The sequence below is a fragment of the Erpetoichthys calabaricus genome, chromosome 13 (genome assembly GCF_900747795.2).
Source record: "Erpetoichthys calabaricus chromosome 13, fErpCal1.3, whole genome shotgun sequence".
In the NCBI taxonomy this organism is placed as follows: Eukaryota; Metazoa; Chordata; class Cladistia; order Polypteriformes; family Polypteridae; genus Erpetoichthys; species Erpetoichthys calabaricus.
The window spans coordinates 129694775-129710638 of record NC_041406.2 but is presented as its reverse complement, the minus strand read 5'-3'; the positions used below and the strand labels follow the sequence as shown (position 1 = coordinate 129710638).

The following is a 15864-nucleotide window of genomic DNA, read 5'->3' as shown; positions in this document are numbered from 1 at the left end:
CAGTCAGTCAAACCTGGGATAGATGCTGCTAGGAGTCTTCTTCAGCTTCCTCTCACAAGAGGTCTTTTTTGAAAGAGTCTTCCAATCTACTTCTTTAACAAAATGATCAAGATTACTGGTGAAACAAATTTCTTTAAAACACACTGATTTGTGATTGATACACTCAAGAATACAGTGTTACAAAAATAACCAGTTGAAACATCCAAAAATAGCATTTAGTCCTATGCCATACTTATTTGGGGAAAACAACCTAAAGAAACGTGGATTCAAAGGTAAAACCTGAATTAGACTAACATTCCAGACACAGTTCACTGGTTTTAAATGTTTCATGTTTTCTTTTTAATTTGTTTTTTTTACTGAATTTTTACTAAATAAACAGACTTAAGTAAGCATATGTGCTACTGAAAAGCAAAAAACTTAAGATCATAGAAAGGATAACAACAAGGCAAGCTCTTTCATTTTCAACTGACACAACAGCCTCACTGTGACACTGTTTTTACAATGGATATTTTAAATAAAATACAATTATGCTAATGTAGAGTAATAATAATAATAATAATAATAATAATTCATTACATTTATATAGTACTAAATTCACAAAGAAATCTCGTCACAGGAAAACACTTTTTTTTGGTTTTACCAGACAATTATATTTGCAAAGTCTGAAACAAAGTCTTGTCTTCCAAAAAGCAAATCCAATGAAGCTGGGTGGGCTCGTATAGGCAAAGAGCAAAAAGCAACCTTAGGGAATGGAAATGAAGAAATTACTCAACATTTCATTCCACCTTTGCCAGAGATGCACTGAAATATAAGAGCATGAATTTCCCTTCCTAAAAGGCCTTCACAATGTATGGATGGAGGCTTTGAAGGCTATGATTGCCATTTGTTCTTGCAATCAGTATGCCCATCTCTACATCACCTCACAATTAGTTTCAACTGTGTTGCTCAAGATATTAAAATGAAAAACAAACCGCACTGCAAGTCATTGTGCCCTGCTTTTAGCAAGTTGAGCATAATACTGAATAACCTCCTTTGAAGCTAGGAGAGGACTTCCTTTCGGCAGGGTACATTTATCCATAAAATTAAATGTATTAATTTGACTGTGTGTCAGATCACCGACAGTTCAAGTTAATTCTGATAAAAGAAACCAAAATACATTCATTAGGGTGAATCAAAATACAACTAATATAAATAGGAAAACTTTTCCCATTGCATAGCATTGAGTAATTTAGGACTTTTTTTTTTGTATTGACCGGCTTCTGCTTTCATTCTGAATAGGGAGACATTGGCAACAGTATGGAATTTATAAAATTCAGAGTTTTCATATCCCATCCTTTAAAAGTAAAAAAATTAGTCACCAGGCTTGTATAATTGTAAAGAATAATATTTACTAATGTTTTATGTAATATTCTTTAACTCTTCAGCAGAAGACATACATATTCATATAAATATTAATGCAATATTAAAAGCTGTGAAATCAGTTTCAAAGAAACTAAAAGAACATTGATAAAAAATTATATACAATAAAAAACAAAACAGTAGAAAGCCAACTTTAAACTGAAAATAGTAGAAACAGGAAAACAAAATACATACTTTGAAAAGAAAACATGCACCTTAAAAGAAAAAAAAAAAAAAATTGCAAGCAACTTTTAACATAGATCAGCATTTTTCTTCAAAATCTATTCTTCCTTCATTTTCTTTTAACTGTATCCTTCAACATGGCTGCTTTTGATACTTTTGCTTATTCATTTCTCCATCTTCTTTGAAAGCACAACACTTAATACTTCAGCCAGCTTTTGTGATTCACACATGAAATGCAAATTTAACAATGGTTTGCACTTCAATAAACTAACTTTTGTTTTCAACTATAATGAATCGATTTACCCAGCAATATATGTTACTTTTAAATTTAGTTTTCAAATAAAAAAAAAATTTACAACTCTGAGAATTTAAATCCACAAAGATATGCAACTCCTCGTCAACGGGGGAAAAAAAAAAATTCCAAAGAATATAGAGTTTGGCTTATTATTTCTTTCCCTTTCCAGCTGCTAATATTCTTAAATGAATATAAAACTAGAAGATGCTTAAGTCAAAATACAGTATATCTATTAATCCAGGCAAATCTATCTTCTGGTTTCATTCTGGCCACTGGATTCAAACCTATATCCATTTTAAATGCTGCCTGAAATGGGGAAAAAAGAAAACAATTATAAGCTAGGTTTATTTATTTGACAAATCTAAATAATGTCACAACCGTTTTTCAGAGTCAAACACAAACAAAGAAGCATTTTTTTTTCCAAGTAGCATATTTCAAAACCTGGTAGAAACAGTTACACTTTAAAATTCTAACAAGCATGCAGCTTATAGTATATACATGCACAGAAAGTGGAATAAGTACATTTTAAGTCATGTAAAAAGCCTTTCAATACAATGGGTAATTTTGGTCCATTGCCAGTCAGTAGCAACAGAAAGACTATTCTGATGGTAATAAGTATTTCTAAATATGAGTGAAGCTTTTTCCTTTCAACAATGCTAAGAACTCAGATATGCTTTACCCTAAAGAACAAGATCCACAGCAGTGTGGTGTAGTGGGTCCACAGCTCATGTTAAAAAGGCCACTTTTTAAATAAATAATTACCACGCTCCCTCTCTAAGCCGCGTAGGTGGCGGTGTGGCTGATCAGTTCACGGGGAATTGTGATGTGTGATTGTCACAGCTGATCCACGTCCCTGTAAAACAGAAGCCCGAGGCGGCTAGAAGAAAAAGGAGAAAAAAAAAAGTGAACGGAGGTTAAGAGAAGAAGGTGGCAGATAGCAGGCAGGAGAAAGCCAGTGTGAGTGAAGAAGGCAGCTAAGCAGTGAACCCTAGCGGGGTGTTTGGCCGACACCTAGGGCAGTCAGTAGTGGTCGCTCCCACTGAGCATTTTCAAGAGCAGGAGTGACCGGAAGAAGGATTGCTCGCTGCGAAGATAGCGGGAGTCGGATTCCCCAGCGTGATTGTCCTGGTCGCTGGGGAACCCAAGTCTCGGTCTGGGGAGAGCAGAACCAAACCAGGGATCGGTAAGCCTCCAGACCAGTAGGCAGAGCAGGTCAGCTGCAGCTAGGTTGACTCCCCTGGTGCATTGCCTGGATGAGAGAAGGGGAGTCGCAGTCACCAGAAGGCGGCACCGTGCATTGTGATTTAAAAAGACAGCTTCCAGCTATTGCTTTAACCTCATTTTCAAAAAGGATTTTTTCTATTTATTGGATTTTAACCTTCATTAGTTCACTTGTTTTAATGGATTATTTATTTCAGGACTTATTTTTGAGAAACTACACTATTTGAACTCAGTTTTGTTTGCTGGCTTTAAAATAAAAGCACTTTGCACTTTTTGCGCCATCCCCTTGCTTCATTGTTTGTGCCTCACTGTCTAGCTCATTGATGACATTACCGACGGTGTTGGGTTGAAGTGCTCCCAGAAACAAGATGGGAGCGTGGAGCGAACCTGCATTGTCACAAGCAGTCCATCATTTCACTGTCTTGGATTGAGGAACTCTGTTCACAAGTTCTCTGAAGGAAGGAATTATATGCCACATTGGGAGTTACAAAAACGTTGCCCATCAACAAACCAACAAAACCAAGAGGGTGAATAGGATATTGAAAATAATTAGCACCATATGAGGTGTATTTAATCACCTGCAGGATTAGGACAAGCAGGATCCACAGATCCATCTTACATCAAACATGGCACTGTACATAGGTATAGGTTAAGCAACTGGTGCTCTGGTTTCAGTGGGTAGGCACCTAAAGAGATCCTAAGACTCTGGAACACTGGAAATGGAGAGCTTAGAAGTAGTTGGTGATGTCCAAATCCAGATATAGCAAGCAGCACAATGCCCATTGCAGGGAAGTGCATTTTGAAGCTGACCACCTGGGTTGAAGCCCATCATCTCTCAGACGCAGTATCAATTCTGTACTAAGTTGTCAAGAAACGTGACTCCGCAAAATAACAGATAGGAGAATAGGAGTAGTTTCCATATTAGTTAACATACATTAAACTTCATTTCAGCCCTCCTTTGACAAAAACTGAGGAGAGGGATTACATAGTACTGCTACATAATACAAATTACAATATTGAAGTATAACGTATATGTTCTGTTTTTTGCTGCCTTTACATCTGTTTAGTTCATTAAGTGTCCATGAGATTCTTCCATTGCAAAACCAAGACTGGGAAGATAGGGATTGACAGTAAGATCCCTAGAAGGTGGTATTTCCAGTTTTACTCAATACGTGTCCAGGTAACATCCAATAAAAGCAACAGACCGGCCAAGTGTAATAACCAGACAATCTAAAAGATACTTGGGAAGGAATTATAAAATATATTATGTAAACAGTCTATATAAAGACATCTTAATTTCTTTGACACTATATTTTGGTTGCCTGATCATTATACTACAACAAAATGTTAAGTCTACTCAAAATATTTGTTACTGAAATAAACATCTGACAACATAGTGTCTAGAAACCTGGAGTTTTGAGAAGTGTGCACAGATTTCTCGAAAATACGTGTCAAGGGTTTATATTAGATAGATAGATAACTGAATGCCAGACCAGCAAGGCACCTACACATATTCACAAGGTGCTAAAGATGCAAGGTTGACAGGATATGGATCAACTACAGTCTATGCATTATTAGGAGGACCTATGATAGTGACAATGTAGGTAGGGATTACCTGAAGCCAAATGGGTGTGTGTCCCAGAATTAACTAAACAGTTAGCTCTAGAATAGATACAGTAGGTTATGCTGGATGAGTAGATGGATGTGTGTGTGCGCTCAAACCATTGGTTGCATTAGAGGCTGCCTATATGGAATATGTAGGGGTCCGTTTCAAGTTTTTGAGGGCAGACCGCACTGGTCATTCTAGGCAAAGGTTTTTAGTGTGATCTGTAAGAAAGTTATTCATACACATTATATACAATTAGAATCTAACTGACAGGGTTACAAGATGAGTCAAGTGCTACATAATGCTGAATACAGCCAGGGTCAAAAGCTATTTCAAAGTTTTCCGAGTAAGCAACCTCTGCAAAAACCTAATCCTGCTTGTTAGCAAACCAGCTGTGCCCATGTTTGGAGGTTGCATGTTCAAAGAAAAGGTATCAAAATCAAAACAACTGCATTGAACTCTAGAGCTCACCTACGGATGGATGGAAGACATCGCTCCTGCCCGTGCCTAGAACAATGCTTTCCCACTCTGTCAAAGACTCGACAAGACAATAATCGCCGCAACGACCACTGCTCAAGATAAAGAAGTACATAAACGATATAAGGAAAGAAATGAAGGACAGACAAGACAATACAAGACAAATGAGAAACTGTTTCAGGATATTAAAGACCAGGAAACCCGTTTAAGTAAAATCGCTTTCAGGCAGCCTTTAAAAAGGTATGCTAGAAAAGATTGAGGAAAAAATACAGGAAAATGTGTCTACATTTGAGAACAAGCTTAGAGCACTTGGTGCTCAGTTTGAAGTCGTTAAGCAAACGTTCATGACGAACAAGTTGCATCGTGTCCTGGCACGGCAAAGAAGATCTTACTTGCTGTAGGATCCATTTAAATTAAAGACTACAGAATGTCAACAAAAGATCAAACAGTTAACTTTGTGAGATGTAATGTTAAAGGTCTCAATCACGAATTTAAGAGAAAGAAAGTATTCTCCCACCTAACAGGTCTAAATGCTAAAAGTAGTATCTTTACAGGAGACCCACATAGTAAGCAAGAATCAAGTCCTGCTGGCACAGAGACTAGACTGGCCAAATATTCCATTCCAGCTTTTCAAAGAAAATTAGAGGTGTGGGAATTCTTATACATAGAACAATCTCATTTGTAGTATCAGATTTAGTATGTAATCCTGAAGGGCAATATGTGATCGTCATGGGCAATTTATTTAACTATAAAGTAATTTTGATAAATATCTACACACCCAAAGTGGATGACAGGGATTTCATCCGTTCCCAATGTGCACACTCATAAAATAATGGCTGATGACTAACACTAGAATTACCACAGCCTACGAAAAAACTTGTAGATCCGTCCCACCTTAAAATCTCTTCGCACCTCTCCATCAGCGTCTTTTGTCCTGTAAATGTGTCGATAAGCAGCAAGCAGCCTGCTATCACATCCCCCACTGCCGCACAGTTCTCAGCTCAAGTCTGTTTACCTGCATGTCAGTTGCTTAGAGTTGTATAGAGTGAGAAGTCAAGCAAAATGACACCTTTTATAAATACTATATCGTTATTTGGAACACATGCATTTCATGTGTGTTCCGTGTCTACAACAATCTATGTACAGTAAACACATTGTTAAAACAAACGTTTTTCATGTTTTAGTAATAATTGACAAAATGTAGACATGAAGTGTTTAATGTGTGAAGCCTAAAGTCCAAATATCAAATAAACAAACACTTTCACAAAAGGTACAACTATAACAGAACAAGTGTGCTTCTATTCAAGAATATAACTGCAGAAAAAGAACCCGTGTTACGGTGCGACATTGACACGCATTTGCTATGACTGCTTCGGTGGCACAACGATATCAACTGTTGACTAGAATCAAAACTTCACGGGTTCAACCCCGGACAAGTCCGTTTTGAGAAGTAAACTGCTCTTATTCTTACTATTTTAGAATAAAAACATACATTTGATTTCCATCTGTAACAGCAGGTGTAAATTTATGATACTTGTAAAGGTTAGCTTGTTTTTTTTTTTAATTCAGTTTTATTCTCTCAGTCACCTTCACAATCCCACACCGCCCCCCCCAATCTGACACTGCTGTTTTCACATAAAGACGCGCTATAACAGAGGTGAACTCAGATCATGATGACTGTTCTACATCGGAGCAAGAATGCACATCGCACTTTTGCCATTGCCGTTACTTTGTATATGTACACGGGAAGCTCTGCAGTCTACTTGTGACTTTACGCTGTAGGAAGTAAGTAAATAAATAAATAAATAAAGTAAATAACATTCAATCTGGCTCTTATATACAAAGTATAGCAACAGCAGCTTCCATCTTCAACTATAGACTCTTCACTCTAGTGTTTAGATCTGAACGGTGCATGTGCCCAAAATATTAACATTTATATGTTACTTACATCTTGCCTGAAGAAGGGGCCGGAGTTGCCTCGACAGCTTGCATATTGTAATCTTTTTAGTTAGCCAATAAAAGGTGTCATTTTGCTTGACTTTTCACTATGTTACTTACATAAAAGCCAGATCGAATGTTATTTACCTTAATTTATTTACTTACTTCCTACAGCGTAAAGTCACAAGTAGACTGCAGAGCTTCCCGTGTACACATATACAAAGTACAGCAACAGCAAAAGTGCGACGTGCATTCTTGCTCTGATGTAGAACCGTCGTCATGATCAGAGTTCACCTCTGTTATAGCGCATCTTTAACACTGGCTGTTACAGACTGAAATCAAATGTATGTTTTTATTCCAAAATAGTAAGAATAAGAGCAGCTTACTTCTCAAAACAGACTTGTCTGGGATTGAACCCATGAAGCTTTGATTACTAGTCAACCGTTGCACCACCAAAGCATTCGTAGCAAGCCCGTATCAATGTCGCACCCTAACGCGGGTTCTTTTTCTGCAGTTTTATTCTTGAATAGGAGCGTACTTGTTCTGTTATATTTGAACCTTTTGTGAAAGTGTTTGATATTTAGAATTCAGGCTTAACACATTATATACTTCATGTCTACATTTTGTCAATTATTACTAAAACATGAAAAACGTTTGTTTTAACAATATTTACTGTACATAGATTGTTGTAGACACGGAACACACATGAAATGCATGTGTTCCAAATAACGATATAGTATTTATAAAATGTCATTTTGCTTGACTTCTCACTCTATACAACTCCAAGCAACTGACACGCAGGTAAACCGACTTGAGCTGAGAAAACTGTGCTGCAGGTGGGGGGATGTGATAGCAGGCTGCTTGCTGCTTATCAACACATTTACTGGACAAAAGACACTGAAGGAGAGGTGCGAAGCGATTTAAGGTGGGACGGATCTACGAGCTTTTTCATATGCTCTGGTAATTCTAGTGTTAATTGTGCTTTAAATCCAGACGTCGACAGGTCTTCTGCCATAGGAGTGATGACAACTAACACTGCAAAAACAATCATACAATTTGTAACTGATCATAACTTACCAGCCCCATGGAGATTCCTAAACCCAAATTCAAGAGCATATTCCTTCTGCTCACCTGTTCATCACTGTTACTCAAGAATCAGGGTTCCCACTCTTTTTAAGGAATCATTTTCCAGGACATTTCCAGGACGTTTCCAGGAGCTTTTTCCGGAAATTCATGACAGGATCTGGTCATACAGTCATACACTTTAGTCGCAGGCTTAACACCATTTTAATTTCTCTTTGATTATGCAGGGACTTAGTGTCACCAATATGCTAAATTACATAAAGGCAACACCAATTAATGCACTGATGTATAATGGAGTTGTTTGACCTCTTTTTGTTACACACGGTTTTAAACTGCAAAACTCTTTTAAAGAAATAAATGCCTCTTGGATTGTGGAAAACTATCCAAACACTGACATATACTGAGCAATTCCATAATGTTCAGTATAGAGCTGTTGATCACACCATGAAATAGGCTACCATAGTGACCTAATTTCAGTAAAAGTTACTTGCATATTACATATTATGTCATTGTTTGTATCAAATAAATTTATGTACAATGTTTGTATTAAACAAAACTGCATAAAGACCAATTTATTGCCTATATCATGTGTATGATGCCTATAACACTAATATATGCAACAATTGGCACGCGACAAAACAAAGTCAGAGTTAACTTTCAACTGGTAGCTTTACTGGGAATACAGCAGCTGTAGAATTTGCATAAGTCAACGACAAAGATTATAATAAAGAACTTATCTTTGTGGGAAAAGAAGCAAAATACATCCATTTTAAATCATGATAGCCTTGCCATCAATTCCTGAGTTGAAAACTTGGTTAAACTAGAAAGAATACTAGGAACAAAAGGATAAGAGCCTGAACTCCAGTATATTGGAAAAAAAAAAAAAAAAAACAATCTATAAGTCACTGTAGTGTAACCTATGAAAAAGGCATCTGGTGTAGGCCTAGGTTTAGAAACAATGCTGGTGTTGCTCCTTAAGGTCTGATAAAACTGCATCCAGACCGATGACCTCTTTCTTTTTTTCAGCAACACTTTTACGATAGGCATTAGATTTTGTGAGCAGTGTAAAGTCCTGTTTTCTCTCAGCCTTCTCTGCCATTGCATCTGCTTCTTCTTGCATTGCCTCAATGCTAGTGATTATTTTCTGTCTCTTTGCTGCCACTTTTGTGATTTCATAGCGGAGCTCTTCTCTTTGCTTGTCATTTTCAGTTTCCTTTTCCTTCTTTTTTTCATCATCAAGGTATTGGACATATCACATCCTGGCATTTCTGCAATGCTGTAAGAGGGGCTTTGGCAATACTCCATCAAATTAGCCACCAGTCAAAGAATCTTGGATTAGGCGAAGAGACATCAGAGTCCTTCCTTTCAGATTTGTAACCAGCATGTCCTTATTCACAGAGTACCCTCTTTCGACCGCTGCTTGCCCATGTGACAATGTGAACAGGTCTTTCATTGATTTCCACAGAATTGCGTACTCTGCTTTGTCACCAGCAAATCTTCCCATGAATGTGTCCAGCCGACAGGAGCTACTTCTATACCCTTGAAATTCCTCCTTATGGTGCTGCACCATTTCAGTGAGGAACATCTTGTACTCACTCAGGATTTGGTCACAGTCCTCTGCTGTATGCCATTTGGCGTTAAGAAGCAGCTGTAAGAGCTTCTCAAACATGGAGATGGCACGCCTTTCATTGCTGATCATAGTTACTGGATCTAGGCATGCCATGTGCCTTACTGCTGCATAATTCAAAGGGCATTTGTCCAGCAGTTTTTTTGCTGTTGCGGACAGGAAGGCTACTCATTCTCTCCGGAATTGTTGACCCGGCAGCGGTTTTTCAAGCAGCTTCTCTGAGGCTTTCTCAAGAGCTTGTTTGGTGGCAAAGCCAAGATCCACCTCTTTCAGTGGCAAATGGAGTGTTTTGTCCAGTACATCAATTTTAAGCATTTGGAAAGGTGTTTTCATGTTATCCAGTACCTCCCTCTTCATATAGCATGAAATCAAACTCTTCAGAAGGGCCTGAAGGTCTTTTGCCAAAAATGGCATCATGGGGGCATCAGTCTGGAAAGTCTCAAGAAAGGGTTTCAGCTGCCTTGCCACATAGGCAAAAAACTGTAATTTTGCCTCAAAAAGGGGGTCACCAACAGCCTCTCTGACCACAGTGTATGATGTGGACGTTGGCATTTTACTCTTTGGCAGTTTCTTGTAATTGTCGACAAATATTTCAACATGTGGCCACATCTTAAGTGCTCTCTCTGCCACTGGCAAGTCCTCCACCCACCTTTGAACACAGAATATTAGAGGGAATGTTGATGTTTTGGTAATTTCAATAAAGTCATCCCGTCTGTCTGGTGTGTCATGAAAAAGCTGCCAAAGGGCTCTTAGTTTGTCACCTATCTTCCATCCACTTTCCTTCTCGCCTTGTTGGAAGCTTCCATGAACTGTATGAAGACCACAGGTTCCTAGGTTTATCAAGCTTCTAATATCTGGGGCCTCCTTAGACCGGTCTTCTTCAAATAATATGCTAACACCTAATGGGAATTGCCATTAACAGGCTAACAGAAATTAGCATCGCCGATTTACTTGACATGTTTAATATGCAACCTGGGTCCACATCAGACGGTATAAAGTAACAAAACTGTCAGTTGCACCATATGCACTGTGGTCATACTTACAGTCATGCACTCAGCAGAAATTTCACGTGATGAACTGATGTTCTGTTGTTCTCCTGTCAGCTACTGACAAGCTAGAGCAACGAGGGTCAAAACTCAAATATAATTGCCTATACATGTCTCAGTAGGTGGAGACATTGCGCAGCAGAGGCCACGACCTAGCTCAGCTGTCATCATATCTAGACTTACGAACAGCAAGCTGTTTCAAACAGAAAAATTAAAAAGCGAAAACAGAAATAAAATTCCAGGACAAGAAAGATTATTTCCAGGACATTTGGCCATTTCGATCAGTTTCCAGGTCATTTCAATGACTGGAAAATAACCCTCAAAATTTTCAGGTTTTCCAGGACGCGTGGGAACACTGAAGAATTGATTATTTTTTCATAGATAATTTCTTGTCCACGATTAAATCTTGTAAGTACAATGCTATTGTTATATCTGACCACACCCCTTTGATCATGCAGCTTAAATCACTTTGCCCCATATATTCATCTCGTAGGTGGCGTCTTAACCCACGGTTATTAGCAGACGAGAACTGTATGGAGCTTATATCCAAGCAAACTGATACCTCTTCCGAGATCTCTGGGAATCCTATGGGAAACTCCAGTCTTTTTTACGAGGACAGATTATTTCTTATCTGTCCAACAAAAATAAATTAGAAACCAAGAAGGTATCAGAGCTAATGTGAAATTACCAGAATAGATCAAGAACAAGCCACTTGTCCGAATGAGGCACTTCATAGGAAAAGACAGGCTTTGCATTCAGAATTCAACCTCTTCACAACAAAAGAAACAGAACTCATTTTTAAATCACAACATCATTACTATGAACATGGAGAGAAAGCTAACAAGATCATAGCTCAACAAATTCACAGGCAGGACGTTTGCAATGTAATCCCAGCAATTACCAACACAGACAGACAAAAACATTGACCGTAAAAACATAATGCACACATTTAGAGACTACCATAAGGCCTTATATTCTACTCGGACTAAAGACGACAAGACAGAACCCAATATGTTTTTGGATGCATTACAGATACCACAACTAAATACTCTCAGTGTAGAAGAATTGGACAAACCTCCGGCACTATCAGAATTACTAGATGTTATGAAGTCACTTCAGAGCGGGAAAGTAGCAGGCCCTGATAGTTACCCTGATGAATTTTATAAAAAAATTTCAATTAAAAAGTTAGCTCCCCTTTTATTAGCAACATTTCCAGAAGCTAGAGACAAAATTCTACCTCTAACTTTTCGCCAAGCATTAAAATTACCATCTTTCCAAAGCAAAATAAGGAGTTATTACAATGTGCATCATGCAGACCAATCTCATATTCGAATAACGAAGTTAAGATATTCTCCAAAGTCCTTGCTAGTAGGACTGACCTGGGTTTATTACAGGCAGACACTTAGCTGCCAATCTTTGTCGCCTGTTTAATGTGATACAATAGACTCCCGCGATGTCGCGGTTCAGAGTTCGCGTTCTCAGTCGTTCACGGATTTTTCCTTAGAACCTAACTAAATTGCTGGTGGAAACCGCAAATATCCTCCACAATTTTTTTTTATTGCTTTTATCATGGCAATGCTGCACTGTAGAGAGAACAAGAAGCAACCGTAGAGGAAAACGTAGCTTGGGATGGTGAAAGTAGCCAATCCGAGAGCATTGTACTCTACTACAAATTTGAAACTGCAATTCCCAGCAGTGGCTCTGATTGGTCTTCTGCTGAGGGTGCAGGGGCTGTTAGGGTCAAAGGATGTCAGCATGGCATTTAAAAGGGGGCCGGTGCCCAAAAGGAAAAAAAAAAAAAAGTTTTTGTAATTTGTTTCAAGTTCTTGTGTCTGCCTTCTGTTGGGTTACCTGTATTAATTTGTTTAGTCCTGGATCGTTTCATGGTTGGGGTCTGGATTGTCTGCCATCTGCCTGTGTACATGAGGACTGTAAGTGGGTTCATGGCCATCCTACGAAGAAAGGAGAGGTGCTGAACCCGTCCACACAATTTCAGGAACTACCAGTAGGACTATCTTTACATTCAAATTTAACATGCCATTTTCTGGACTATTTATTTTCATCATTACATTTCATCCGTTGCCGTTTTTCATGGAGTTTACTGTGTGTGTTTTGTTTGTGCTTTGATGTATTTAAATGTATAATCGCCGTAAGGGGAACAGGGGTGGTATCGTTTTCATTACATTCTTTATTTGCTGCTTGATTACCGGTTTGCTTTGTTTTTGTCTCCACCATAAAAATAAATAAATCACCGTCGTCTTAATGGTGTGAATTTTAGCAGCACCGGACCGCTACAGTGTTATTTCTCCTTGCTGCCAACTGACTGCTGCCCTGTAACGCATCTCCAGCAGAGTGTTCTCGTGTTTTCCGTTTTGTTCTTCTTAACCCTTAAACCGCCGCAACTGGCTAGTGTCGTTTTCCTGTGCAATTTACCAACATGCTGGAGCTGATCAGGCAGTGCAGTACATTTGTTGAGCAGCCAGCTCATGACCACTGCCAGCCCCTTGTGAGTAGGGGGCTGAACGCACCCCTAGAAGACATGGAAGCTCCTCAAAAAATCCCTCTTAAAAAACACTTCCCTTACTTGCGGCTTCTCTGTGTCAGGATATGCTTCTCACACAAGACTACGCATACTTAAGCCTGAACAGCACCTTTCCTTTTTGGCCGAGTGCTTTGTTTCTCTCTCCTCCCCCAGATATCCTCTTCTCCTGTTGCGGGTCCCACTCCCACTGTGCTCCCCTATGGTGTTTGCCTATACATTTAATCAATAACTAACTACACACTGAGCTCGTTTTACTTCTGAAAGAGACATGTTTGTTTTAAGAGTTTGTAGAGACAGGAACTTTATTCAATCTCCTGTGTTTCTGTGTAATTCTCTGACCCAAGCGTGACACCCTGCAGCCTCACTGTCTCTGGGATTGAGCCGCTGCACTAGCCTGCCAGCACCAGCCTTTACCTCTGTGTGCTTGCGTGCAGTCAGTTCAAGCGCAGTTGGCTCGGTGATTTACTTAATTTCATCCATGGCGTCAGTTCCATCTTGTACATATTGTTCCAGTAGTTTTTTTTTTTGTTTTTTTTTAAATAATTTTTACAGTTTAGATAGATAAAAGTTCATTAGCAGTGTGTAAAATGATCAGTGTTGCAGTAATTGCTCTTTACATGACAAAAAAGTGTTCTATTAAAATTTCACTTTTTCTTTGTGAATTGTGACGTTTACTTAAAAAGTATTTGGCGTCTAGGGATGTATTAACCCTCAAGTATGTGGCAGTTTAAGGGTTAAAGCCCAAAGATGCCGCCAAAACACCCTGCACCTTCTAAGGCTTCTGGCAATGAAAACGCGCTTGCATGAATTACAGTACTGTACATATAGCGGTAACAATGGTATTTTACATTCTAGCACTGTGGGAGACATAGCAGTACAGTATACAGGTTTACCTTTACATTCTTTTTTTAGGTAATGTATTAAGCAGAGTTTGAAATGAAATTAAAGTGTTTTGGGGGCATATTTAGGGTTTAAACTATAAAAATAGGCATTTTTTCTAACCACATCCAAAATTCACAGTTTTTCACAATTCGTGGGTGCTCTAGGAACGTAACCTCTGCAAATTTTGGGGGTGTACTGTACCCTTTTATAAATTAAATCACAATTGTCATGACTTACATTAATCTCAGGCCACATTAACCACTATCGCTGAAAGCATATAGCAACTTCCTCTGTAGCAAAATAAAATGGTAGAAAAACTGGTTATAAAAATCAAACTAAGTGGAAATTTGCATTAGAGAAAACTCCATGCATCTAATCAAACATGTATTGTCAAAACATTTTAACCCAAACTTGCATTTCCCAAAAAAGTTAATGGCAATAAACTACAATAGACAGTGGTACAGAGGATAATTTATTAGCCTGTTGTAATATTTGGTTTATTATGCCATATATTTAAAAACCTAATGTACTTTAAGATACTCATCAAATGTTGTTAAGGTTGTAAAAATTATATACATTCTCCCATACAAAAGTCTGTGTACACCAGACAGGGAAAAGAAGTCTTTATTTCAAACAGAAAATGTATTATCAAATAAGATAAAAGAAGCACAAAAGTATTCCCTTAAGAGAGAAACATGCATAAACTACAAACATTATAAATAGGCTCTAGTACCTCTAAAATTAGATATGCAACATTTATTGGCAAAGGACAGCAATGCAAGCAGACATACATTTTTCTATCAAAAATTTTCAAGACACTTACTAAAACACCACACCTTTTGTAGGATACGGATATTTTGTTATGTCATATTGTGATAGTATTTTCATAAAGCTGCCAACTAGCTTATTTTAAAATGCGACAAACAAAACTTATAAAAGAAACGGATTTAATAAATACACATTATGTGGGGATCATATACCTCTGGATATACCGAGGTTATATACAACGAGTTATAAATGATTGAAGCTAACAAGTTAACTCAAAATGAATAGTACCTACCGGCTCCTCCAATACTACTGGGAGAATTGGTAAAAATGAAGGCTTCTTCTTTGAAATTGGACAATGCGCTAAACTTAAAAGGAACTCCCTGGTATAAGTGATCCGTTCTGAGGAGGAAAGGGAAAAAAAAAACAAAAAAAACAATGCAATAAAACTAAAGTTGTAATGGCAAGCAAAAAAAACATGTCAAGGACGTTACATTTAACATACAGATCAAAATGTAGGAAGACAGACCATCCTGACATTTTTCAAAAGCTACATTCACACTGCCGATTTTTAGAATTCATTACGTAATACATCTGTATTTGTCTGGATATTACAGTATATGGGATAAATAAGAATAGGAGTTCAGAAATGACTCAAGTTTTCTGTAATTTCCAGAACATAAATCGAAGTACATCATCATAATACTCTGATATAATCAAAAGTTACAGCATTAGATAACACAAACTCATCAGAAGTAATTATTCAAAACTTGCACCTATGGCATGAACCAGCATTTCTCA

General features: G+C 38.0%; 1 protein-coding gene across 1 annotated transcript in view; it reads right to left on the bottom strand.

Moving 5' to 3' along the window:
* Positions 1-1450: 1450 nt before the first annotated feature.
* gra (granulito) overlaps positions 1451-15864 on the bottom strand; it is a 66845-nt gene continuing 52431 nt past the window's right edge. The window contains exons 5-7 of the mRNA XM_051935517.1: positions 15359-15465; positions 14536-14588; positions 1451-2182 (exon numbers count right to left, since the gene is read on the bottom strand). Coding sequence (XP_051791477.1) covers positions 14553-14588; positions 15359-15465 — 143 coding nt within the window. The 3' untranslated portion in view covers positions 1451-2182; positions 14536-14552. The remainder of the gene's footprint in view (positions 2183-14535; positions 14589-15358; positions 15466-15864) is intronic.